The sequence below is a fragment of the Mercenaria mercenaria genome, chromosome 2, assembly GCF_021730395.1.
Source record: "Mercenaria mercenaria strain notata chromosome 2, MADL_Memer_1, whole genome shotgun sequence".
In the NCBI taxonomy this organism is placed as follows: domain Eukaryota; kingdom Metazoa; phylum Mollusca; class Bivalvia; order Venerida; family Veneridae; genus Mercenaria; species Mercenaria mercenaria.
Genome location: NC_069362.1, coordinates 7599371 through 7624884, shown reverse-complemented (window position 1 = coordinate 7624884; position 25514 = coordinate 7599371). Strand labels below are relative to the sequence as shown.

Genomic DNA, 25514 nt, shown 5'->3' with positions numbered 1-25514 from the left:
GCATGTTTTTGATATTACAATCGTGTTCCTTTCAAAATTTACAATTTCCGTGAAATGTATCACCACATTATTGGGAACCATCAAGTAAATAATGATACAGAGACAAAAGTCTTGTGACAGGTGTTTAGGTTGAAATATAAAATCTATATCACGAAACAATAATAAAGGAATTGTCCAGACGATATTAGTAATTAAATATTTGCTGGTTCTGAGTATTTATTACACAGATAGATAGACAGATAGATAGTTTATTCAAACAAAAGGCAATATGCACATATGTATATCGTAATAACACGTGTAAATGTTTAGTTCTGCTCAACTTGGGGCTAGAGGGCTTGCACTTCCACTACCGTCAATCAAACCGAACCTGCAACATTTTCGTTTATGTCGTGTTGGGCGACCTGTGGTTTTCCACTTTTTTATTTTAAAGAAATCAAGGTATTACCGTATTTCAAAACGTATTAAGGTGTAGAATGTATACTTATTTCGTGGGTTAAATAATTTTGATTGATGTATTTTTTCTGCAATAAATTTTGGGAGATGAATGTAAGGGCATAAGAAGAAGGTGACTGAAATTGAAATTTGGTTTCTTTATACTACCCCCTCCCTCGACGGAGTGATGTAGGGTTGAGTAGGTGCTTTGCAGTATAATGACCCGGAAATATATAGTCATAACGGTATGTTTTCCAAGTAGAAATTAATGAATGGATAGTTTATATGACTGAAATTGAGTGTTATACTATGGCAATGAGGATAACAAAGTCGAAATGTTAATTTATGAATCTGTTCTATTTGCTCTCGTTGATTCTCTTTATGGGATAGATAACTTATTTTTGTTTAGGAAATAATGCTTGGGAATTGATAGTTGTTACAGACACGGTTGCTTATCCTTCCAAATTTTACTAGTGATGGACAACTGCCATTAGGAAGATCGTTCTTATGGTCAATACCAGCTATAGTATATATGCATCTGAAATCATATATATATTTAGAATTTTCAATGTATTTAGATTTAAATATGTATTTACAATAACAAGTGCAAGTGGAGCAAGAAAATACAACAAAATTTATAAATTTTGATCGAAATTTTGATAAAAGAGCAACAGCAATCTGCCGTCACAAAAATTATTAGTCAAGGACCAAGACAACAACATACTCATATGCTATGACATTGTCCCTACATCCATACCCACTCCTGATCAGTTTTATATTGCTTCTACGGAGGTTTTAGCCTTTTTTAAATGTTACTTAGCCGAGTAACTGAGTATGCCACGCTACGCACATGAAGACACTAAACAAAAAATAACAAAGATCTGGTTATATTTCTCAGTAAATGCTCCATAATACATTAATAAATCATTATGACATATTTCCGGAATATTACGTTTCCCTTAAGAGTTGAACGTGCTAGAATACAAGAAAAGTATCTGATTATACACTCAAAGGACGCGAAGCAAAAGATGTAAACGTATTTGCCATTTTTCTACACTATTTTGCCACTCCTACGTGATCATTTATGTAGAAATACTAACTATTCTCCGCAAGAAATTGACATTTTCCATGACAGAAAAGCAATGATTTCATGCGTAGGGCCTACAATCCTCTTCCAATCATCACGGGATATACTGTGGGAACTGAGCTTACCGGACGTGTCTCGTTATTACATCAGTTAATCACAGGAGGACAGAAAACACATTGCGCACAAGTCTTCCACGACGGCAACCAAAAATATTGAAAAATATGAAGATGACAACACTATGAACAAATGAAATATAAGGAAATCCTTTGCCAAAATGATATATGTACAATTAGATTAGAATTAAAGAGAAAAAATCATGTGGAATTAAATGGACATTTGTTTTCATCTTAACGATGCACACATATCACATATAAGTTATGGAAAGCTTTTATTGTTATCACAGTCTTAGTTAAGATAAACACCCAGTATCCAGATTTTAGTAATATAAATACGCTTTGAGACTTCTCGGGGTTATGTGTCTTTTTTTTTTTGATTTTTTTTCTTCAGTCGTATTCCGACCCGATTGTAATGCTGATATCTCCAGGATGGATGAACGTCGAATGGTACCATATGTTGGTGTCTATTACAACTGGAAAGAGCAAAAAGACATTAAAGACTTGATGTCTTACTACTAACATCTAATGGCCAATAATTGATATGATAACATAAATGCATTAGATATTATGTAACAATAATTGTTTCGACATATAACCTGAGACAATGGGAAATTGTTAACTTAAGTCTTATCTAAAAATGGATGAGAGACTTTAGCAACTGACAGTATCATTATTTTAATAAAGCTAGGGGTTTGTATTAAGTAAATAAGCACTGAAGTACTAAGCTTCCCCTAAACTCCGAGAGACTGACACAGCTCTCATTTTGTTATGACCATTGTACATTTTTTTTTAATTTTAATCACGTTAACAAAGCATATTGTATTTCTAGAGGCTAAGGGCTCTCGTGAAAAATTAAATATAAAAATCAAATATAAACATATTTTACTTAAACAAAATATTACATTCGGCATATATTCAGAAAGTTTTTTTTACAACTCTGTGTGTCAAAAGAAATAAATAGTCATATCACAGTTATGGTACATGTATATCTGAGCCGTGCCATGGGAAAAGCAACATAGTGGCTTTGTGACCAGCATGGATCCAGACCAGCCTGCGCATCCGCGCAGTCTGGTCTGGATCCATGCTGTTCGCTTTCAAAGCCTATTACAATTAGAGAAACGGTTAGTGAACAGCATGGATCCTGACCAGACTGCGCGGATGCGCAGGCTGGTCTGGATCCATGCTGGTCACAAAGCCACTATGTTGGTTTTCTCATGGCGCGGCTCATCTAATATCCGGTACAGTTTAGTAACAATGGCATCTTTCTGTAAACTAAATACAGACTGTATAACTCACAAATATCTCCTTTATGTACAGTCACATTTAGATCTTTGCATTCTTTCTCACACTCGGGAGGCGGTATTAGCGTCCATGTTTTCTTTCCGGAGATTTGGGCCTGCCAAGAGGGTCTCTGTACATAGTCCAACTAAAATAATAGATGAGTTTGTCAGTGTAATGTACACAAAATATTTTCTGAAAATATATTTTAATTCGAACATTTTTTTTTCAGTACCACCATATCATAATAAAATGTTTCTTCGGACTAAGGCTCAGTGTTGTTATATTTATCTGGCTCTTTGGGATCCCGGAATCCATTTATGTTGTATCTGGTTTAACAAAATTTCGTGTAAACCTGTGCTAGGGGCGTACTTCTAATGAACCAACTCAATCATACCGAGTGTGCTTGATTGCGTTGTATGCTTTCCAAGGATGTCCTTACAGATTTTCTTTTCTAAACGTATTGCTTAATGTTTTTTGAACAAAGTGGCCCTCTTTCATATAGGTCAATAGTCTTCACGTGCAATACTAATCTTTTCAGCACTGAAACATTTTCTTTTTGTCAAAAACAATTGATATATTTGATGTTGTTGTGGAAAGTGTCCAAATGCTGTGTTTTACAAACACTTTTAAATCAAGACCAAGATACAGTGTCTGAAAATTAACTGTGCTAAAAAGTTTTTCCAGTTCAGGTCAACAATTGTATTAATTTTGTATATTGTGTATAGTAAGTGTTCTTCAAGGCTGGTTTGTTTCATATGAAAAACAAATTGGTATTAAGATAAAGACTTCTGGTTTCGTAATTTGACCAGAATTTACAGAAATTGCTTTTCACAACAAATGCACTTTCTTTCGTGGGAAATTGTGAAATTGTACACTGTGGTAAAAATTATTTCAGATATGGTAAGGGACAAAAAGAAACATACTAGCCGCTCAACCTGAATGTTGCGAGTACTTCTTGAGTCCTATCTCAGTGACTGGCTATTCCACGAAGTCAACCCGAGTGAGTACTTATATTATTTTTTTAAATTTTAAATCGTTCTTCAAATCCAATCTGATGTGAGTAAATATAACTAAAGAATTTCTAAAATACAAACATGTATCAGTGCTCCCGGTCCTGAGCCTCCCATAAATATCCAGTCCAGGGCGCTAGACTCCGAGTCGTTGGGTAGGAAGTAGGGCCGCTCGTAATGGTTCCGCAGCTCATTCTTCACCTCATTGTGACAGTTACTCCTGTGATAGAAGAATTTTAAATCAAATGTATGTTTGATAGATAAAGTATGGTATTGCATTAAAGCAGATCTTGCACACAATTTATACCGCTGAACACAACAACCAAGATGTTTCAAAGTCCTCGTCTTAAACTCTAGTATATAGACAGTAGTTTTGTTTGGAAAACAGTATTTATACAACACAACACAACACAACACAACACAACACAACACAATACAATACAATACAAATTACAATACAAATTTTATTTATTTAAAGTCGGTGAATATATAAACAGAAAACATAAGCTATGTATAGCTATTTCGTAAGATATGTTATATACATATCTGAATACATTTGGTATCTGAACGGGTTTTAAGCCAGTGATATAAACCTCATTTGTCGCAACCGCTAGTTTTAGAATGAATGGAATTTGTGAAAATCTGTCTGCATTTTCTGTCATTTTTTTCATGTTTCAATAAATCGCTTCCTATTTACTTAACAAAGGTTATGTTATGTGATTCCTCTTTGGCTTGCTCAAGACTTTCGGCAACATAGTTTAGAAATAGAGTTCCTTTAAGAATGTGGGCGCGAAATGATTTGTTTTTTAACTTTAATTCTGTATGTTGTGAAGCTTTTTTAAACAGGTTAAATGGTCAAATTTAGCCGTGTTAATAAATATATGCATACAGTTCTTATTTAATTGTTCAAAGAAATTCAAACACGCTAACTAGTATTCTATTTCGAGAGCATTTCATTTCATGAAATTGCAATTTCCTTTCGAAGATAATTTCCAGTTAATTATTTATCATCTGAATACACTGGAAACAATCTTATCAAATTATAATATTGAGCCGTGCCATGAAAAAACCAACATAGCGGCTTTGCGACCAGCATGGATCCAGACCATCCGCGCAGTCTGGTCAGGATCCATGCTGTTCGCTTTCAAAGCCTATTGCAATTGGAGAAACCGTTAGCGAACAGCATGGATCCTGACCAGACTGCGCGGATGCGCAGGCTGGTCTGGATCCATGCTGGTCGCAAAGCCATTATGTTGGTTTTCTCATGGCACGGCTCAATTATGTTCAAATCCGTTCAGTGATGATACTAATGGTGAGATCGCGTGTCCTATAAGTTGTGTACCCGCATGAAGACCAATCTTTGGTATTTCTTTATGTTGATTCTATAAAAAAAACTTCAAGCTAATTTATATTAATTGTTGTAATGATAAACTACAAAATTACGTAAATGTTACTAGTCCATTAACAGAAACATTTATATTTTTGCACTAACATGACCTGAATAAAACAGCATGTTGGTCTGACACAGCAGAAGTCTTATTTAAGACATGAAACAAGTCGCGGTGGGATTCTTGTAAATAAAGAAATGTATTCTATAGTTTCGCCTCAACAAGGCTTGAGTGTTGATTTTAAAAGCTATCTTACTATAATATGTATCCGCCAATCGCCCGTCTAAATCTTTAACTTTTGTGACTTATAAATATTTTCTCTTATAAATCTAATACACTTTTTGCCCACTCGAAAAGTACATTTTAAGCTATAAATTTTGAATAGCACTCCCAGGATGACAGCAGTTTTAAGGTTCTAAGGTTATCTCTTTGTAAACAGACAGCATAGATGAGAAATTATTTATAACGTAAAACGCTATAACTATTATGTACTTTTACAAACATTTAGAAGCATTAGCCTGCAAAATGTATTTTGCCATATGTTATTATTCTAAAACAAATTCCGCAGTACATGTAGGTTTGAAATAGCTAATCCTGACAACAAATCTAAAAATCAGTCAGTGATAAATAATAAGAATCTCTCGTTTAAAAAGGTGAAATGACACTGGAAAATGTCTGCAAGGTTTACTTAAGGACGTGGAATTCAACACGGCTTATTTCTTTATTATTTCTGAAACATATTTACCATCCAATATACCAAGATTTTTCTCCATCCGTAAAATTTGCGCGTGCGTCAGACATATTGAAAACTTCGGTCAGATTGTTAAAATCAGTATTGTAATGAAAAAATTGACATTCCTCGTCAACGGAGGCCAGAGCACCCTCGGTTTCAGTGTACAAATCCTTTAAATAGTTGTAGCTGAAAACCGTCATGGCGGACCAACCGAGCGTGGCATTTTTTATTAAAACCGGAACACTTGTATACGAATACTTCCGGCGGAAATCTTGTGAGGAAATGGAATATTCGATAGGAACGCTGTCCAGAGTGTTACAAAAATCACATGTAGCCAGTGGTCTTGACAATTCTGACACTACTACATTGTTTTCTATGATACATTGCCACGAATCAATTCCAGTCATTTCCATAAGGGTTCCTTGGCAGTAATACGCCGCAGATGCACTAACAATTCCGACGAGAAAAATCACAGCAAAAGTAGATGGTCTCCAAGCCAGTCCTTTGCAGAAGAATTCCCGCTTTCTGTTTAATTCATTATCAATTTGTTTTGATTTATTTTCAAAATTGAAATCTTTTTCTGTTTCCCCATTCTTGAAACTTTCCTGAAGAATACTTTTGATATTTTCACTGGCAATCCCATTTCCTGTCGCCTCTTTGAACAACTTTAAATAATGTTTAATTAATTTATTTCTCACTTGCGTTTTATCCATTTTAAAACTTGACTATATTGTCACTTCTACTGACGCTAAACAATCAGACGGATGAAAACCAATAATTTCTTGGAACAGAGAATGATTATTGGGATAAGAAACGACAGTTTGAACAGAGATATGTCCAAACTGACTGCGCAGCCCTTCGCACGTAGATTTAATTCACAATATTATATGGTACTTATCAGCTGTAAATGTTTTTCCTTGTTTACGCAATATCTGTTAAAGGTGGGTAATCAGATTTTGGCCATGTAACGGATTTGTTCGAAACTTTAGCATCTGATCATTTACACTCATTTATGATCACTTAACACTTAATACAAATTAGATTTTCACTGGAGGTATTATTAAAATTTCATTTTCCTATCCTGGTTGCCCAACCAAGATAGAGTTATTTTATCATAAGTATAAATTTGATAAACATACTTTGCCTAAGGAAATGTATAAATATTAGACATATTGTAAAATATTTGTAAAATATTTGCATTAAAAATTATGTATTTAGATGGAATTCATTAGAAACGCAAGTTTGAAAAATTATTATTGCGCCCTTTTTTGCCTATCTTGGTTGCGCAACCAAGATAGATTGGAAATAAATGGATTCAGAAGCTACACACAGCTTTTAAACTTACATTTTGGTTCAGATTGTTCAATAGTTGATATGTCTATCAAATGCAAATGTAAAAATAGACATTGTATCGAAATAAAAAGAAATACCTTTATATACTTTCATATTAAAGGGGAGTAATTACAAAATTTTATAAAAATAATAAAATATACATTTCAAATAGGAATCTAACTCTATGTAATCGGTCTTTTTGTTCCTTAAATAATTCTCTACCAGGATATACAAAAAGTAAAAAATGTCATTAAATGTTGTTTAAATGTGATTGACCACCTTTAAGTGAATGCATTAAGTGAGTCATTAATTTGATAAATTCTTGCGAAGTTAATTAAGATCAAAATTTGCGATCTGAAATACATCAGATACCTTTAGAAGTTAAGTGTGCCCGTCCGTGACAGAAATGTTGTTATTAACATGTACTGAGATATGAGGGACTTCAGTCTACAATCAGTTGTTTACAAGTATCTAAATTTTTATAGCCGCCACCGGTAACCCATATGCATATGGCGACCTCTAGTCATTTCAGGTTTTGGACTGTTCGAATATTTCATATGTAGCATGGCAGGTGTAAAGTAGACATAGGACTAGAGACCAATCAATAACACAAATAATAATTATATCCTGCATTTACCTGTACAGCTGTATGACACAAGTTCATGGAGTAATGAAGTAAATGTATGGTTAAAAACTTAGTGATAAGTTATTTCACTGTAATGTCAATTTTCATGGTAAATACTGAAGAGTTTTTTTTTCTTGTTTTATATATGATGTGTAATATGGTACAAATAACATTACATCTAAATTTCAGCTTAAATATTGGATCTGAATTTATTTTATTAGACTTAAAACAATAATCGTATACTGCATTGACTCTGATTGAGTAAGTTCTTCCCGCAATAATCCAGGTATAATTGGGGATTAAATATTTATCAATGACTTGATATGTATGACTGTCTGCAAGAGCAGCTACATGAAAATTAAATAAGTTTCAGAAAATCTTAAATAATATGCGTTAAGATCAAATCAAGACTTAAGTATAATATTCAGACTTAAAAAAAGTAAAGCATTAAAATACGGAACTGTTTAAAATATTCGTTGAAAACGCGGGTTGAACTCGAGACTCCTTTTGTTTTCATAGTTTGGTGTTTACCGCTGGACTAATTAACATTTCATTCAACGTAATGTTACAACCACAAAGGGATACATCTTATCATAAAAAAAACATTCATAAACAAAAAGCAATAGGCCAATTGTATCTTAAGTTGACTACTTCCTTCAGGATAACATCGAATTAAATTTTAGAAGGAAGTGATGAACGAAATATATGTAATTTACATATGCTTTGATATTCATTGCGAGGGTTTATTCGAATTATTTGCGTAGCACTTTTTATATCTTTTGACTCATTATTGTATATTCATATTCTTGAAATGTCGAAGAAACAAACGTTATGCGTTTCAATATGAATAAAATAATCGTTAACAGATACGGTAAAGAAAGATTTTGCAAACTTTGTTTACTGCAAAATAATATTTTTTATGGATTATGAATATCAAATGATCCATGTAAAGTGTATGTCATGCGCAAATCTGATGTCCATAACTCCAAGGTCAACGTATTTTGTCCGATCTGTGTCACGCATCAACAGTTTTTTTTTCTTCAGATTTTCAAACTTTACACATAAACAACATACAACCAGGCGCTTAACACTCATAATACTAACAATGTCACCGTGACATCTGAATATCAAAGTTAGACAAGATCTCTTATAGCCGGTATTTGTGCATAAACGGATTTTGCCTGGGATGGTATATCACGCGCAAAACTGAGGACCGTAACTTCAAGGTAATTAACCCTTATCATGCTGGACACGATTGATTCTGCCTTTGCGACCAGTGTAGATCATGGTCAGCCTGCACACCCGTGCAGTCTGATTATGACCTGCTCTGTTCGCCATTCAGTCACTATATTTTTGGTAAGCACCCCTTTTAACAGTTAATGGTACTGTCCAAATTGAAAAATGGGCAAATTAATATTGAAATTTAGTTAGGATCAAAGCCATAAACTAGTACATCATGTTTTCGTGTACGGTCCATTTCTCTTTTATCTCTAGAGGAATTTTAAAGGAACTCTATACAAATGACAGAGTAAAATGAAGGTATGTTGCTAGTTTTCTAGCTCTAATGTAAAGGTTATTGTTCTTGTCTGGTATTTAGGCCTATGTCTTAAAATAACTTTGCATAAATTCTCAGTTAAAGAAGACTTGTCATTCAGCAACCTACCAGCTTTGTAACTACTTAATATGGAAGCCTGTGTGTATCTGAATGATTCGATGAGGGAATTCCGAGAATATATCAGGTACCGGAGTATTTGCATTATTTTAAGTCATTCAAAGAATGAACTGAGGTAAGAAGCCAATCAGAATCAAATAAAAAGACCTCAATTAAGAAGCCAATAAAAAAGAAGTGAGGGAAGAAGCCAATAAAATATCAATAAAGAAGCCAGTAAAAAAAGAAGTGAGGAAGAAACCAATAAAAAACTCAATTAAGAAGCCAATAAAATTAAGACGCCAATAAAAAAAGACCTGAGTATATAAAGAAGTAAAAAAGTGAGGAAAGAAGCTGAGTATATAAAGAAATAAAAAAGTGAGGAAAGAAGCTGAGTATATAATGAAATAAAAAAGTGAGGAAAGAAGCTGAGTATATAATGAAATAAAAAAGTGAGGAAAGAAGCTGAGTATATAATGAAATAAAAAAGTGAGGAAAGAAGCTGAGTAAATAAAGAAGTAAACAAGAGCTGTCCATAGGACAGCCAAGCTCGACTATTCGAAATATTGTCCCAGAAGAAGGAAAATATTACCCAAAAAGGTTAAATATCAAAAGAGTTTTAAGTCCAAAAGGGGGCATAATTTGCCCAAAATACATGCCAGAGTTATGGGACTTGACCCAGTGAAGTTGGTAATTAATCTAGAAAAAGAAAAAAGAAATTTCAAATCTATATGCCTTTTAGTAATTGCCGTATGTACTTGCACGCAAAACTTTAACCAGGATTTTCTAAGTCCAAAAAGGGGAATAATTTGCTCAAAATACATGTAAGAGTTATGGGACTTGATCCAGTGAGGATAGTAATTGATCTAGAAAAAGAAAAAATAAGTTTCAAATCTATATCCCTTTTAGTAATAGCTGTATGTACTTGCACGCAAAACTTTAACCAGAATTTGCTAAGTCCAAAAGGGGGCATAATTTGGCCAAAATGAAGGTCAGAGTAATGGGACTTGCTGCTATCAACTAGTTTTATAACCCCGAAGACACATGTGAAGTTTCAAATCAATATCTGCATTAGTTTTGGAGATAATAACTTGCATGTAAACTTTAACCAAAATTTTCTAAGTCTAAAAGGGGCATAATTTGCTCAAATACATGTCAGAGTTATGGGACTGACCCAGTGAGGTTGGTAATTGATCTAGAAAAAGAAAAAAAATAGTTTCAAATCTGTATGCCTTTTAGAAATAGCTGTATGTACTTGCACGCAAAACTTTAACCAGAATTTTCTAAGTCCAAAAGGGGGCATAATTTGGCCAAAATGAAGGTCAGAGTTAGGGGACTTGCTGCTATCAACTAGTTTTATAACCCCGAAGACACATGTGAAGTTTCAAATCAATATCTGCATTAGTTTTGGAGATAATAACTTGCATGTCAAACATTAACCAAAATTTTCTAAGTCTAAAAGGGGGCATAATTTGCTCAAAATACATGTCAGAGTTATGGGACTTGACCCAGTGAGGTTGGTAATTGATCTAGAAAAAGAAAAAATAAATTTCAAATCTATATGCCTTTTAGAAATTGCTGTATACAGTACCTGCACGCAAAACTTTAACCAGAATTTTCTAAGTCCAAAAGGGGGCATAATTTGGCGAAAATGAAGGTCAGAGTTATGGGACTTGCTGCTATCAACTAGTTTTATAACCCCGAAGACACATGTGAAGTTTCAAATCAATATCTGCATTAGTTTTGGAGATAGTAACTTGCATGTAAAACTTTAACCAAAATTTTCTAAGTCCAAAAGGGGGCATAATTTGCTCAAAATACATGTCAGAGTTATGGGACTTGACCCAGAGAGGTTGGTAATTGACCTAGAAAAAGAAAAAATAAGTTTCAAAGCTATATGCCTTTAATTGATGGCTGTATGTACTTGCATGCAAAAACTTAACCAAGGTGTGACGCCGACGCCGACGCCAGGGTGAGTAGAATAGCTAGACTATTCTTCGAATAGTCGAGCTAAAAAGTGAGGAAAGAAGCTGAGTATATAATGAAATAAAAAAGTGAGGAAAGAAGCCAATCAAAAAAGAACTGAGGTACGAAGAAGGCGTGAAATAATGTTATTAACAGCGAGGTCTGACATTTCACGATCGTACTGAAATATCCGTAATGTCAGTAAGAGGACTTGATTTCAACTAATCCCTGTGCTGGTACTTTCCTTTTTTGTAAATTTGATTACTGAGGTAAAATAACATGCAGCTACGAATGGTTAGAGCTCTCTTTCCCACATTTTCAGCAAAGACTCGACGTTACATTGATGTACAGCATGTGCTACTCTCCCTGTTCAATTCAGTAGCTGATTTTTTGCTATTCTTACTTAAAATACGCTTCTAATATAAATGTCAAATTTCTCCCAGTGGAACGTCGTGACACACTACCAGAATTCGTGATTAAGACTTTTTACTTTCCCGTTTTGAAAGCGTTTGTCAAAAACATCTAACTTTTGAAGCAAAGACCTTGACTGTAGAGCAAATTATTCTATCCAAGATTTTCATGATGAATGCATTGATTTTTTACTTTGTTAAGTTAAAAGGAAATTACCGCAACAATTCACGTCCGATTATATTGCTGAGTTTTATAACCGAGTTTCCATATAGGAACAGAGAAGAAATATAAATAGAATGCCTTGGATTTATTTTCATAGCTCCGCAATTAAACCTTTTCTGAAAGTTCTTTCCATTTGTGAATATTGGCGGGAGTATTTGAGTCGCGCCATGATAAAACCAGCATAGTGGCTTTGCGACAAGCATGTATCCAGAACAGGCTGCGCATCCGCGCAGTCTGGTCATGATCCATGCTGTTCGCTAGTGGTTTCTATAATTGTAATAGGCTTTGAAAGCGAACAGCATGGATGCGCAGGCTGGTCTGGATCCATATTGGTCGCAAAGCCACTTTGTTGGTTTTCTCATGACACGGCTCCTTTATTGCAATGACAGCTAAATCGAGAGACTATTTGCTTGATTGAAGTACCTTAAGATATTTTTTTTCGATTGTAAATTCTCAAATACGGTAATAAATCGTTTTTCGAATGTTTGTCGAACGCAAAAAGAACAGAAAACAGTAAATTATTTTTCGAATGTCTGTCGATTGCAAAAAAAAATGAATTGTCTGTCGATCGAATAAAAAAAAAAACACTGACGGAATTTGATTTAATTTTGTATGTTCTTTATGTTTAGAGATTCCAGACCGTCTACTTATGATTCAGTTTCGCACTTGGATTCAGCCTCGCCCCCGTCATCCCATTCCACCCCCCCCCCCCCCCCCCCCGCCATCAAATAAAAAAAAAGACTCAGTGATTTGAATGGTGTAGATTATCGTTTAAATTCTTAATTGGAATAATAACAATGTTTTTGTTTTTCTTAATCAATCATATGCGATGCCATCTTAACTGACTTGACTAAAAAATGGCTTCTTCCATATCTTCTAAGGAAGATTTGGGGGTTTCGTAGACATGTGGAAAAGTATGCCGGCTGACTCAACCTTGTGGAAAAAAACGTTGATTTATGCTGCTTAATTCACATTTTTCTGTTCGGCGTAACCGTTGTCTTGATGCGCCTAACAAAATAATTTTTTGATTAACTTGTTTTAATTAATTGTACAATAAAATTGTATCAAAAACTAATTTAATAGAAAACAAGACCTGTCGGAGGACAGCAACGTTCGACTATTCACCAGCCTTATAAACTGAATAAATATAAGTAAAAAGGGGGCATAATTTTGTAAAAATGCAAGACGTAGTAAGTGCCTGCCAAATCATCACGTTGGACAAGAACCATTCCCATTAGTGGGTACTGATATACCAGCTTACATACAAAAACTTAACCAAAAAATTGCAAAGTCGATAAAGGGGCATAATTCTGTAAAATAGCAAAACAGAGTTATGGAACCTGTGCAATGTAAGTCTGTTCAACACACTGAATAAGTGTGTGAAGTTCTAATTCATTCCCATATGTATGGGGCGCCGTTTTACTATTTTATAGGCATTTTTTGATATCAAAAATTCGATTTCTTGATATCAAGAATTCCATTTCTTGATATCAGGAAATCGTTTCTTGATATCAAATAATCAGTCACATTTTTTTATATCAGAAAATCGATTTCTTGATATCAGGAATTTATTTTCTGATATCAAGAAATCGATTTTCTGATACCAAAAATTCGATTTTTGATATCAGGAATTCATTTTCTGATATCAAAAAATGCTGTCCATTTTTTTGATATCAAAAAATAGAATTTTTGATATCAGGAAATGATTTTTTGATATAAAAAAATCGTGTTATTTCTTGATATCAAGAAATCGAATTCTTGATATCAAGAAATCGAATTCTTGATATCAAGAAATCAAGCCTATATTTTGATATCAAAAATTCGGCACTTCTCGATCTCAATATAGATGGATTGAACAGGATCATATAGATTTGTATAATCCCCGCTATGGAACGCCTAGACTGTCTTGACATGATGATTATTACTTCATCATGTGCATTTCCCAATATATTCGGTACAAATTATAATCTTTCTTGTAGATAAAACAGTTTATTATGTACATTTACTAGTTTGTCCGGTACATTTCTTAGTTTGTGTTGTGCATTCACCAGTTTGTGCTGTACAATTGATTGTTCGTCATATGCATTTTCCAATAAATTCGGTAAAAATTATAATTTGTCTTGTAGATTAAACGATTTGTTATGTACATTTACTAGTTTGTCCGGTAAGTTTCTTAGTTTGTGTTGTGCATTCACTAGTTTGTGCTGTCCAATAGATAGTTCGTCATGTGCTTTTCTTAATATGTTCGGTACTAATCATAATTTGTTGTGTAGATAAAATAGTTTGTTATGTACATTCACTAGTTTGTCCGGTACATTTCTTAGTTTATGTTGTGCATTTACTAGTTTGTGCTGTCCAATCAATAGTTCGTTATGTGCTTTTCTCAATATTTTCGGTACAAATCATAATTTGTCTTGTAGATAAAGCAGTTTGTTATGTTTTAATAAACAGATATGTATTAATTATCTTTTCAAAAGTTTCCGAAAATAGATAATTGCCGAAAAGAACTTAGTTAACATAAGTAGTATATTTTTTGTATGTATGAGAATCCACTTGTAAAGAAAAAATTGTAAGGGTACACGTTATGTAATTTCACATGAAATCGGCTATTTTTAAGCAATCAGTTGGACAGCACAAACTGGCGAATGCACAACACAAATTAAGAAATGTATCGGACAAACTAGTAAATGTACATAACAAACTGTTTTATCTACATAACATGATAACAAATTATGATTTGTACCGAACGTATTGAGAAAAGCACATAACGAACTATTAATTGGACAGCACAAACTAGTGAATGCACAACATAAACTAAGAAATGTACCGGACAAACTAGTAAATGTACATAACAAACTGCTTTATCTACAAGGAAGATTATGATTTGTACCGAATATATTGGAAAAAGCACATGACAAACTGATAATCATTATGTCAAGACAGTCTAGGCGTTCCATACCCCGCACTGAATAAATTAATTAGGAGTTATCCCTAATTGCATGTCTATTTTTAGAAAGGCGGGAATTTTTGATATCAAGAAATCGAATTTTTGATATCAAGAAATCGAATTCTTGATATCAAAAATGATTTCTTGATAATCAGATATCGAATTCTTGATATCAAAAAATAGTCCGTATTTCTAGATATCAAGAAATGATTTCTTGATATCAAGAATTCGATTTCCTGATATCAAAAAATATAACTGATATTTTGATATCAAGAAATCATTTTCTAATATCAAGAAATCGAATTTCTGATATCAAGAAATCGATTTTTTGATATAAAAAATTCATTTCCTGATATCAAAAATTCGATTTTTTTATATAAAAAAATAGACAGCATTTCTTCGATTTTTTGATTTCAAGAAATTCATTTTTTTGATGATTTTTTTGATATCAGAAACCAATAAATGCCTAGAAAATAGTAAAACGGCGCCCCATACATATGTGGTACCAACTTACATAAAAAGTTTAACCAAATCGATACGCCGACGCCGGCGAATAGGTGAGTACAACAGCTACCTATTCGTCGAATAGTCGAGCTGATATGGTATTTACTAAAGCAATTAATATCATATTTAAATAGTAGTTCTATGTTTATTCTTTTTAAATGGAGGATTTAAATTTATAAAATGTTCTCTCTGAACACAAATATTTACCATCCTATATACCAAGGTGCCTCGCCCTCCGAAAAATTTGCACGTGCATCTGACATATTGAACACGTCATTTAAGGTGGAGAAGTCCGTTTTGTACGGGAAAAACTGGCATTGTTCATCAACAGAATCCAGAGCTCCTTCTTTCTCCGTATACAAGTCTTTAAAGAACTTGTAACTAAACTTTGACATAGCAGACCAATTACTTGTCGCTTCTTTGATTAAAACCGGAACTGTGCTGTAGGCGTACTTCTGTTTGAATTCTTGAGCGGAAATGCCATATTCGACGGGCACGCTGTCTAGATTCCTGCATATGTCACATTTGATTAATGGTCTGGCCATTTCTATTGTCAGTTCATTATTTTCAATCAGACAGCGGATAGATTCTATCTCAAATGTTTCGTTTATGGCATCTTTGAAGTAGTAAGCTGCGACAGAGCTTATGATCCCGATTATAAACACCAGGGAAAATGCACCACGCTTTGATAACCACCGTTTCTTTCGAGTAGGTTTTATAAGCACATTTCTAATATCTGTCAAACTAACTCCTTTTCCTCGAGCAGCCTTAGCCAAAGTTCTATATTTATTCACTAACTCAACTTTCGCTTTTCCTGTCTCCATTTCAAGTGTTAAATCCGCTGTCGTGATAGTACTTAAACTATGTTTTACACAATTTACAAACGCGAATAGTTTAAACAAAGGTACCCGAACACTGAGCTATGAAAAATCAAAACCTCACACTAGGAAGTAATTTTAACTTCTAAACAGGTCTACATGTTTTTAAACACATTTAACTTCTATAACAGAGCGTTAAGATATTCTATCACTATATACACCTTCGGTGGATAAGGAAGTTTGAATAAATAGTTTAATCAATTAAGATATTACTCCGGCCGTGACAAACAATATCAGAGTTATTTATATAGGCGGTGCACACTGTCTTGTCTTTTCTGCTATCGGCAAAGAGCCGTTATGTTCACCATGGTAGTAACGAGTATTATTGGGATTTTGGGAGCAGGTAAATGTTAATCATTGAAAATTCCGCAATAAATTGGTTGATACCAGTGCGAAAATCAGTTGTTTTTACGAGTGAAATATCGGTTTCAGGACACTAAAGTTTGAGGCAAAAAGTGACACCTGTCCTGTATTATCCTATATTTGTTTACACTGCGTAGTTATAGCCGTTTCCGGTCGTAGAACTGGCGAACTTTGAAGTCTGAGACTTGTTTACAGTTCCAGGTCGATGCCTGTATTTAAATTCAAAGTTCGCCGGAACATATCAAATTCATACTATAGTGGCCTGAAACATTTAAATAATCAGCGTTAAACAAACGCGACAATATACATTTATAACACTTACTGATCTGATGGGGATCAAACCCTTTCTGAAAATACACACACCACGTCTCTCTGTCTGTGCTCATTTTAGTGCATGTTGCTGGACGTAAACAATGGTGGCGAGACAAAGTTTACCGCAAAGGGCATGGTACGCTTCCCTATACAAATTTAAATTCAAAATGCACGAATGATTATTTCCGTTTTGACTCATTTTTTATACCTCTGGAAATTTTTAGATCCGACAATCTCTGCGGAGCTAGGAAAAATGATTCAGTTGTTCCATAATCGATTGAATAAAGCCAGGTGGCTGCAAAGTAAATACACCTCTTTATTCAGGAAACGTAACCGGACCATAAAATAAATACAAATAGAATCTACAAATATATTTTGAAGTCGCTGAAATATACAATTAACTTTAGCTAAATATTTTATGTTTTATTTGTCCTTATAATATTATACTCTCTCATATTTCTTTTTAGAAAGGTTTTCATGAATATTTTATGAATATGGATGTATATGTAATGTCATGAAATGGGAGACTTAAACATTTCATTACCTCTCATAAACAGGCTCAATCAGACCGAGTCTGCTATTATTCTTTTTTGGTTGCATTCTATGCTTCTAGTGGATCTTTTTTTACATATTTTATTAAATAAACATTGTATTGTATATTAGCTGACCGGCATAATGAAATATAAACGAAACTGCCTCTTAATTGCCACTTTTAAAAACTATTATCTTGGGAAATAATCTGGCACAGGTGTTCGGTAGTCTCATTAGTCAGTCGAGCTGTTCTGGGTCCAAAATATCTCTAGTCAACTTACAAAGGAAACAGATCAATGCAATATAAACCCATCGCTATGATACGCAACACGTCTAGACACTACGATAATACCTTTGGAAAATATTTAAAATGGAAATGCGGAGGAGATAAGCAAATACCTTGACTTCTCTCAAACAAATGATAACAAAAAAACAATTAATATTGACAAATTTAACGGAGGAAATTAAAGAGTTAAAGTCATACTTAATGATGAGAGAGAAGAACAAAAAGTACAGTGCCGTAATAATAATAATGATAATAATAATAGTAATGATAATAACAACCACAATAATAATGATCCCAGAGGCCATAGAGAGAGAAAAAATCAGGATTTAAAATGAGAGAAGCCGGTATTTTACACAGATGAACCAATTTACCTACAGACAAAATACATGCCACGCAACAAAAATTCTATTGCAGCATCAGATTAAGTGCCTGGCAACGTTCCCAGGCAATTCAAATTTTAGGCCTAGGTACATATGTTTTATGATACAGAAATTTTCACATAATACAATACATAGTCCATGTGTATGCGTATGCATTTCTATGTGATGTGCTGTGTAAGTAGCTGATTTCTTGGAATGCGGTTTTTTCTTCTGGATTTTTGCCTTTATTTAGCTGAAAATATCGAAAATAGAAAACCAAAAATAATAAAATTAAACACAGCTTCACCCAGGAAAACTGTTTTAATGTGGAATTAAAAGAGAATACCAACATTGTCGATGTGGAGCTAAAATAAATAAATAAATAATGTAATATTTGCTCAAGAATTCGGGCATTTAGACGCTGACTTAAAAGAAAAATGGGAATATACAGATTTTGAAGGAAATAAATTCTTCTAAGAAGAAAAAAGGAAATCAATTCTTCTTCTAAGAAAATAAAAGGATACTATAAATATACTCAACAACTTTTCTAAGTTAGCATCTGTTTTTCTGGTTTTTTTTTCTTTCATTTTTAGTTTTCATCGCGGCCAAATTTTGACAGATTTTAACGTCTTCTGAGCTCGTGCGTATTTCTCGATGCAAATCTGATACTCTTTTATGCACACTAAGTCTTGTAAAATAGCATCTGATTTCAGGATAACAAGATATATCCTATCCATTGAAGTGTGTTCTGTTCTCACCCCGCAGATGGTGTCTCTTGCTTCATCGCGATCCTCTACCAAGATATACACAAGTACGCAAAAGCTAATAATAATAATAAAACAACAAGAGGGCCAAGATGGCCCTAGGTCGCTCACCTGAGAAACACACCATAACAGTGTAAACATACTTAGTATTTGACCTAGTGATTTCATGGAAACAAATATTCTGGCCAATTTTCATTAAGATTGGACCAAAACTGTGGCCTCTTGAGTTTAAATCTTAGATATGACTTATTGACCTAGTTTTTACCCCAGATGATCCATATTCAAACCCAATCTAGATTTTATCAAGGCAATCATTCTGACCAAATTTCATGAAGATCAATTGAAAATTACAGCCTCTATTGCATACACAAGGGTTTTCTTTGATTTAACCTAGTGACCTAGTTTTGGACCCCAGATGACCCATATTCAAACTCGATCTAGATTTTATCAAGGCAATCATTCTGACCAAATTTCATGAAGGCGAATTGAAGAACACAGTCGCTATCGCATACACAAGGATTTTCTTTGATTTGACCTAGTGACCCAGTTTTTGACCTCAGATGATCCATTCAAACTCGACCTAGATTTTACCAAGGCTATCATTCTGACACAATTTTATGAAGATCAATTGAAAAATACAGCCTCTATCGCATACACAAGGTTTTCCTTTCATTTGACGTATTGACCTAGTATTTTTACCTCAGATGGCCCATATTCGAACTTTGCCTAGATTTCATCAAGACAATCATTCCGACTATATATCATGAAGATCAAATGAAAAATACAGCTTCTATTGCATACACACGGTTCTTCTTTGATTTGACCTAGTGACCTAGTTTTTAACTCCAGATAACTCATATTCAAACTTAACCTAGACTACATCAAGTCAATCATTCTGACAAAATTTCATGAAGATCAATTGAAAAATACAGCCTCTATCGCATACACAAGGTTTTTCTTTGATTTGATCTAGTGACCTAGTTTTTAACCTCAGATAATCTATATTCAAACGCAACTTAGATTTCATCAAGGCAATCATTTTGACCAAATTTCATGAAAATCAATTGAAAAATACAGTCTCTATCGCATACATAAGCTTTTTCAATAATTTGACCTAGTGACCTAGTTTTTGACCTCAGATAATCCATCTTCAAATTTGACCTAGATTTTATCAAAGCAATCATTCTGACCAAATTTTAAGAAGATCAATTGAAAAATACAGCCTCTATCGCATACACAAGGTTTTTCTTTGATTTGATCTAGTGACCTAGGTTTTGATCCCAGATAACCCAGTTTCGAAATTTGCTTAGACTTAATGAAGGCAATCATTCTGACAAAAATTCATGAAGATCAATCGAAAAATACAGCCTCTATCGCAAACACAAGGTTTTCATTTGATTTGACCTAGAGACCTAGTTTTTAATTCCAGATAGCCGATTTTCAGAATCAACCTAGATTTTATCAAGATAATTGTTCTGACAATATTTCATGAAGATCAATTGAAAAATACAGCCTCTATCGCATACACAAGGGTTTTCTTTGATTTGACCTAGTGACCTAGTTTTTATCCCAGATGACCCATTTTCAAATTCGGCCTAGATTTTATCAACTTGAAGGTAATCATTCTGACAAAATCTCATGAAGATCAGTTAACAATACAGCCTCTATCGCATACACAAGCTAAATGTTGTCAGACAGACGGACAGATGACAGACGACGGACATCGAGCCATCACAAAAACTCACCTAAGCATTGCTCAGGTGAGCTTAAAACATATCATATGTCCACTGGTATGACTTGAAGTCATTCCAAAAATGTTACTACTACAAACGTTGAAGCAAACCTGATAAATATGTTTTACTGACAAATAACGTTTTGGTTTCAGCACGGGCGTTTTACCTACCTCAGTCTGTATTTTCCTGATGCCTGGGTGCTTTGGAACTTCCGTTGCCATTTATTTGTAAAATATGTTAGAACTTGATTTACCTTAGATAACTGTATTACAATATACTTGTTTCTAGTTTCTGCGTGAACAAAAACAAGAGGACCAAGATGGCCCTAGGTCGCTCCCTGAGAAACACACCATAACAGTGTAAACATGGTTGACCTAATGATTTCGTGGAAACAATTATTCTGGCCAATTTTAATCAAGATTGGACCAAAAATGTGGTATCTTGAGTTTAGAAAAGTATTTTCTAAGGTATGACCTAGTAACCTAGTTTTTGACCTCAGATGACTATTGCATACACAAGGTTTTTCTTTGAGTTGGCCTAGTGACCTACTTTTTAACCTCAGATGACCCATATTCAAACTCGACCTAGATTTCATCAATGCAATCATTCTGACTAAATGTTTGAAGATCAATTGAAAAATACAGCATCTATCACATGCACAAGGTTTTTCTTTGATTTGACCTAGTGACCTAATTTTATAAGCCAGGTGGCCCATATTCATAGATTTTATCAAGGCAACCATTCTGACAAAATTTCATGAAAATCAATTGAAAAATACAGTCTCTATCACATGCACAATGTTTTCTATAATTTGACCTAGTGACCTAGAGTTTTTTTATCTTAGATGACCCATATTCAAACCCAATCTAGATTTTATCAAGGCAATCATTCTGACCAAATTTCATGAAGATCAATTGAAAATTACAGCCTCTATTGCATACACAAGGGTTTTCTTTGATTTAACCTAGTGACCTAGTTTTGGACCCCAGATGACCCATATTCAAACTCGATCTAGATTTTATCAAGGCAATCATTCTGACCAAATTTCATGAAGACGAATTGAAGAACACAGTCGCTATCGCATACACAAGGATTTTCTTTGATTTGACCTAGTGACCCAGTTTTTGACCTCAGATGATCCATTCAAACTCGACCTAGATTTTACCAAGGCAATCATTCCGACCAAATTTCATGAGGATCAATTGAAATATACAGCCTCTATCGCATACAAAAGCTTTTTCTTTGATTTGACCTTTTGACCTAGTTTTTGACCCCAGATAACCTATTTTCAAACTTTTTCTAGATTTCATCGAGGCAATCATTCTGACAAAATTTCATGAAGATCAGTTGAAAAATACAGCCTCTATCGCATACACAAGGTTTGTCTTTGATTTGATCTAGTGACCTAGTTTTTGATTCCAGATGACCCATCTTCGAACTTGGCCTAGATTACATCAAGGTAATCATTCTGACAAAAGTTCATGAAGATCAGTTGAAAAATACAGCCTATATCGCATACACAAGCTAAGTGTTGACAGACAGACAGACAGACAGACAGACAGACGCCGGACATCGAGCGATCACAAAAACTCACCTGTAAGCTAAAACAGTGATTTCCCAGGATTAATGCAATAATTATATCATAACATTAATACTGGTTTTCTCATGGATCGACCCAAACATGGGCAGTATTGTTTTTTATTCCAAAACTTAAATTGATACAAACGCATATTTCTGGGCCAGCTGATGGACTGTAACGATTCCCGATTGAAGCATTGCTTTATTTCATATTTTCATATTACAGTGTGTGTAGCAGTTCCGATTCATAATCATTTCCAGATCACTTCAATTTTATTCTTAACATGTTGCCAATAAAATTATTTTTTGTCCCTAGAATGTCCCTTAGTTAAAGCAATAATTTCACAAAGTTTTTAGAAGTTGAGTGTCATGTTGTTCTTCCAAGGGAGATAAACGTTGAAAAAAAGTGATTCTGAACTACATGAATGACTATGTTTGAAATGACCTCATAAAAAATTGAAGGCTTTCTTATTTTCAAAAATTCTTTTTTGCAGACTGAAATTAACTGTCATGACTATGTTTTGAAATGTTTATTTTCATAATTCTGCATTTTTTTCTTCTGACTGACCTTTAATTGCAAATTTTCGATGAAAATCAGTATGTAACCCGTGGCCAAACTAGTAATCATAGAAATGAAATCATACCTTTTATTTTTACATCTTGTCATACGAACACTAAACGCCAAAGGACACAATTCTGATTGATATATTGAACGTTTTCTGTTGGGTGATTCGGAACTGCTACACACACTGTATATCTACATTCTTTATACTTGGTAAATATCGACATCATACACCAAATAGTCGTTATTAGACAAGCTTCGGTCATGTTTCTTTTTTTCTTGTAAGATTTACAAAACTACCAAAAATGATAACAAAAGTTTACTAATATGCGCAAACATTGACTCCACCCTCGTGCCCTCTCGTGATCTGTTCTTTTGTGTCTTTCGTGTTTTTGTTTTTTTTCCTTTTTATTTTAGGCTTTAACTGCAGATGTTACTCAGCAATCAGCAAAGTACATTAACTGATTAAATGTGTATGCCACGCTATGCGCCTGGGAGTGACATCTAGATCATTGGCTCTTATTTTCTGACGCTATTGGTTAAAATATAGGAAACACAAAAAACTAACTTTCCAATCTTACATGCGCGCACTAAGTACAGTACGATCACACAGCTGTTATCTTATCGTGTAAAAGAAAGATCCATGCTATAGCCTAGCTATTATAAACCTATTCGAAAATTAAAATTGAAGAATTACTTACATAAATCAAGATTTAATTTTATCAGAAAGGCTAGTAATGCATACAGTTGAGGCAAAACAAAAGACAGTGACAAAAAATAATGGCATACGCAAAAAAATCAACCGGGTCAATTGATCGAGGCAGCAAAAATCGACCGAGGCAAGCAAGTACCTCGGTTACCTTAGTAGTCGCTACGGCTACCTACTGTGTTTAAGCTATCTGGGGACATCATGGCACTTGTTTGAGATTAGTTCATTCTTTGTCTAGTCCGAACGTTCAGAACTACTTAAATTTAATCTGCATTGGCTGTTTAATGAAATATATTTTTCTTTCATTTTGAAATTTGCACAATACTACTATGACTTTGTACAGTAAATACAGACGGAAGGTCCCCGACAATGTTGTTATAACTCCGAGCCAACCCTATTGTAAATTTCCATTGCTGTATTGATGCATGCTTGTCTGTGAACAGATTGTAAATAAATATACAACAAAATGATCGCCACCAAATCAAATGTAAGCAAGAAGTCAAAATGTAAGCGTGACAGAGATGAGCATAAATTCTTGGGGTTGTCACAAAATAAGGTAAAATAGAATAGATTCTTTGTTATTCTTTATGTACTTTTCCGTTATTGTTTGAATGCAGAATACAGAATGCAGGGTGTCCTGCAAGTAAACAAAGACAAGCATAAGCTATAGCAACATACAACAAAGTAAAAGCAAATGAAAGCAAATTCAAGCAGTTAATTAGCAAAGCAAGTTAAATTACATGTGAAAAATTTACTTAATAATTAATATTTTCCTATAAAAACAATTGACAAAGTGAAAAGACAGCAGCTGAAAAGTCATTATTCATGAAATAAGGACTAAAAGGAATTTAACCAAACAATTCATGAACAAGAGACAGGACAATGGACAGCCTGGGATTTACCTGAGCTGTATTAGCTGTGAAAAGGTTTTAAAAAGACAGTAGTTCGAAAAACTATATGTTTTTTTTTTCTAATGAACTATCTGTTTTTCTAATGAAGAATATTTGTCAAGGACTAAATCAGGAAGTGACTACTCAGTGTTACATGTGAAGTAGTCCAAAATCTAGTTCCATGCTGTTGATGAAATCTGGTATACTGAGTCATATGAGAATGTGGCAGTTATATTTCTGGCTTAGTTTTACTGCTTAATGCATTGAAAAAAGATCTAGACCATTTTCATTGTGATTTTCCAGGTTAAAGTTTTATTTATTGAGAAAATGTATACCTACGCATAACTGATAAACGGCAATTTTCATGTGAGCATTTTCAGACGGTGATGTTTTTCAGAACAGACTATTTTTCTTATATGTAACATAACATCTCATTTTTTTTATATCTTTTATAAGAAGACATATGTTATACTAAATGACCATATATGGTTTTCATATCATTGAAATGCTTTATGATACTGAAAATGAGGTCTCAAAATTTCATTGTTTATATGGAATAAAGAAGGAATTGAAATGGTAAAGTGTAACCTCAAGTGACATGTACAAAATACCCAGCTTTTAAAACTACAATGTACAGGGGCTAAGTTTAAATATTTGAAAAAAGTACGAAAGAACAATTATTTTTTGCTTTAATTTTATAATTTATTATTTGAAGATAAAGTCATTTAAAATTAGTTTTGAATATCTTACTAGGAATGAGGTAAGTGTATACCTGGGAATTAAGTTATGTCTTTGCGTTCTGATTGGTCAGAAAAAAAGTTCCATCAAACGAATTTCTCTCGCCATGC

At 33.8% G+C, this 25514-nt stretch overlaps 1 protein-coding gene across 2 annotated transcripts; it reads right to left on the bottom strand.

Annotated features, from left to right (window-relative positions):
- Window positions 1–234: 234 nt before the first annotated feature.
- On the bottom strand, window positions 235–16806 carry LOC123563114 (uncharacterized). 2 transcript variants are annotated; one of them, XM_045355708.2, is made up of 4 exons: window positions 15909–16806; window positions 4011–4146; window positions 2932–3061; window positions 235–2108 (listed from the first exon to the last, which is right to left on the bottom strand). In XM_045355708.2, the coding sequence occupies exons 1-4, from the start codon at window positions 16523–16525 to the stop codon at window positions 2023–2025; spliced, it is 969 nt and encodes a 322-aa protein (XP_045211643.2). In that variant the 5' UTR covers window positions 16526–16806; the 3' UTR covers window positions 235–2022. The 2 variants fall into 2 exon arrangements, with proteins under 2 accessions (XP_045211643.2, XP_045211642.2); XM_045355707.2 differs by lacking the exon at window positions 15909–16806 and adding an exon at window positions 6060–6917.
- Between the last annotated feature and the right edge of the window lie 8708 nt (window positions 16807–25514).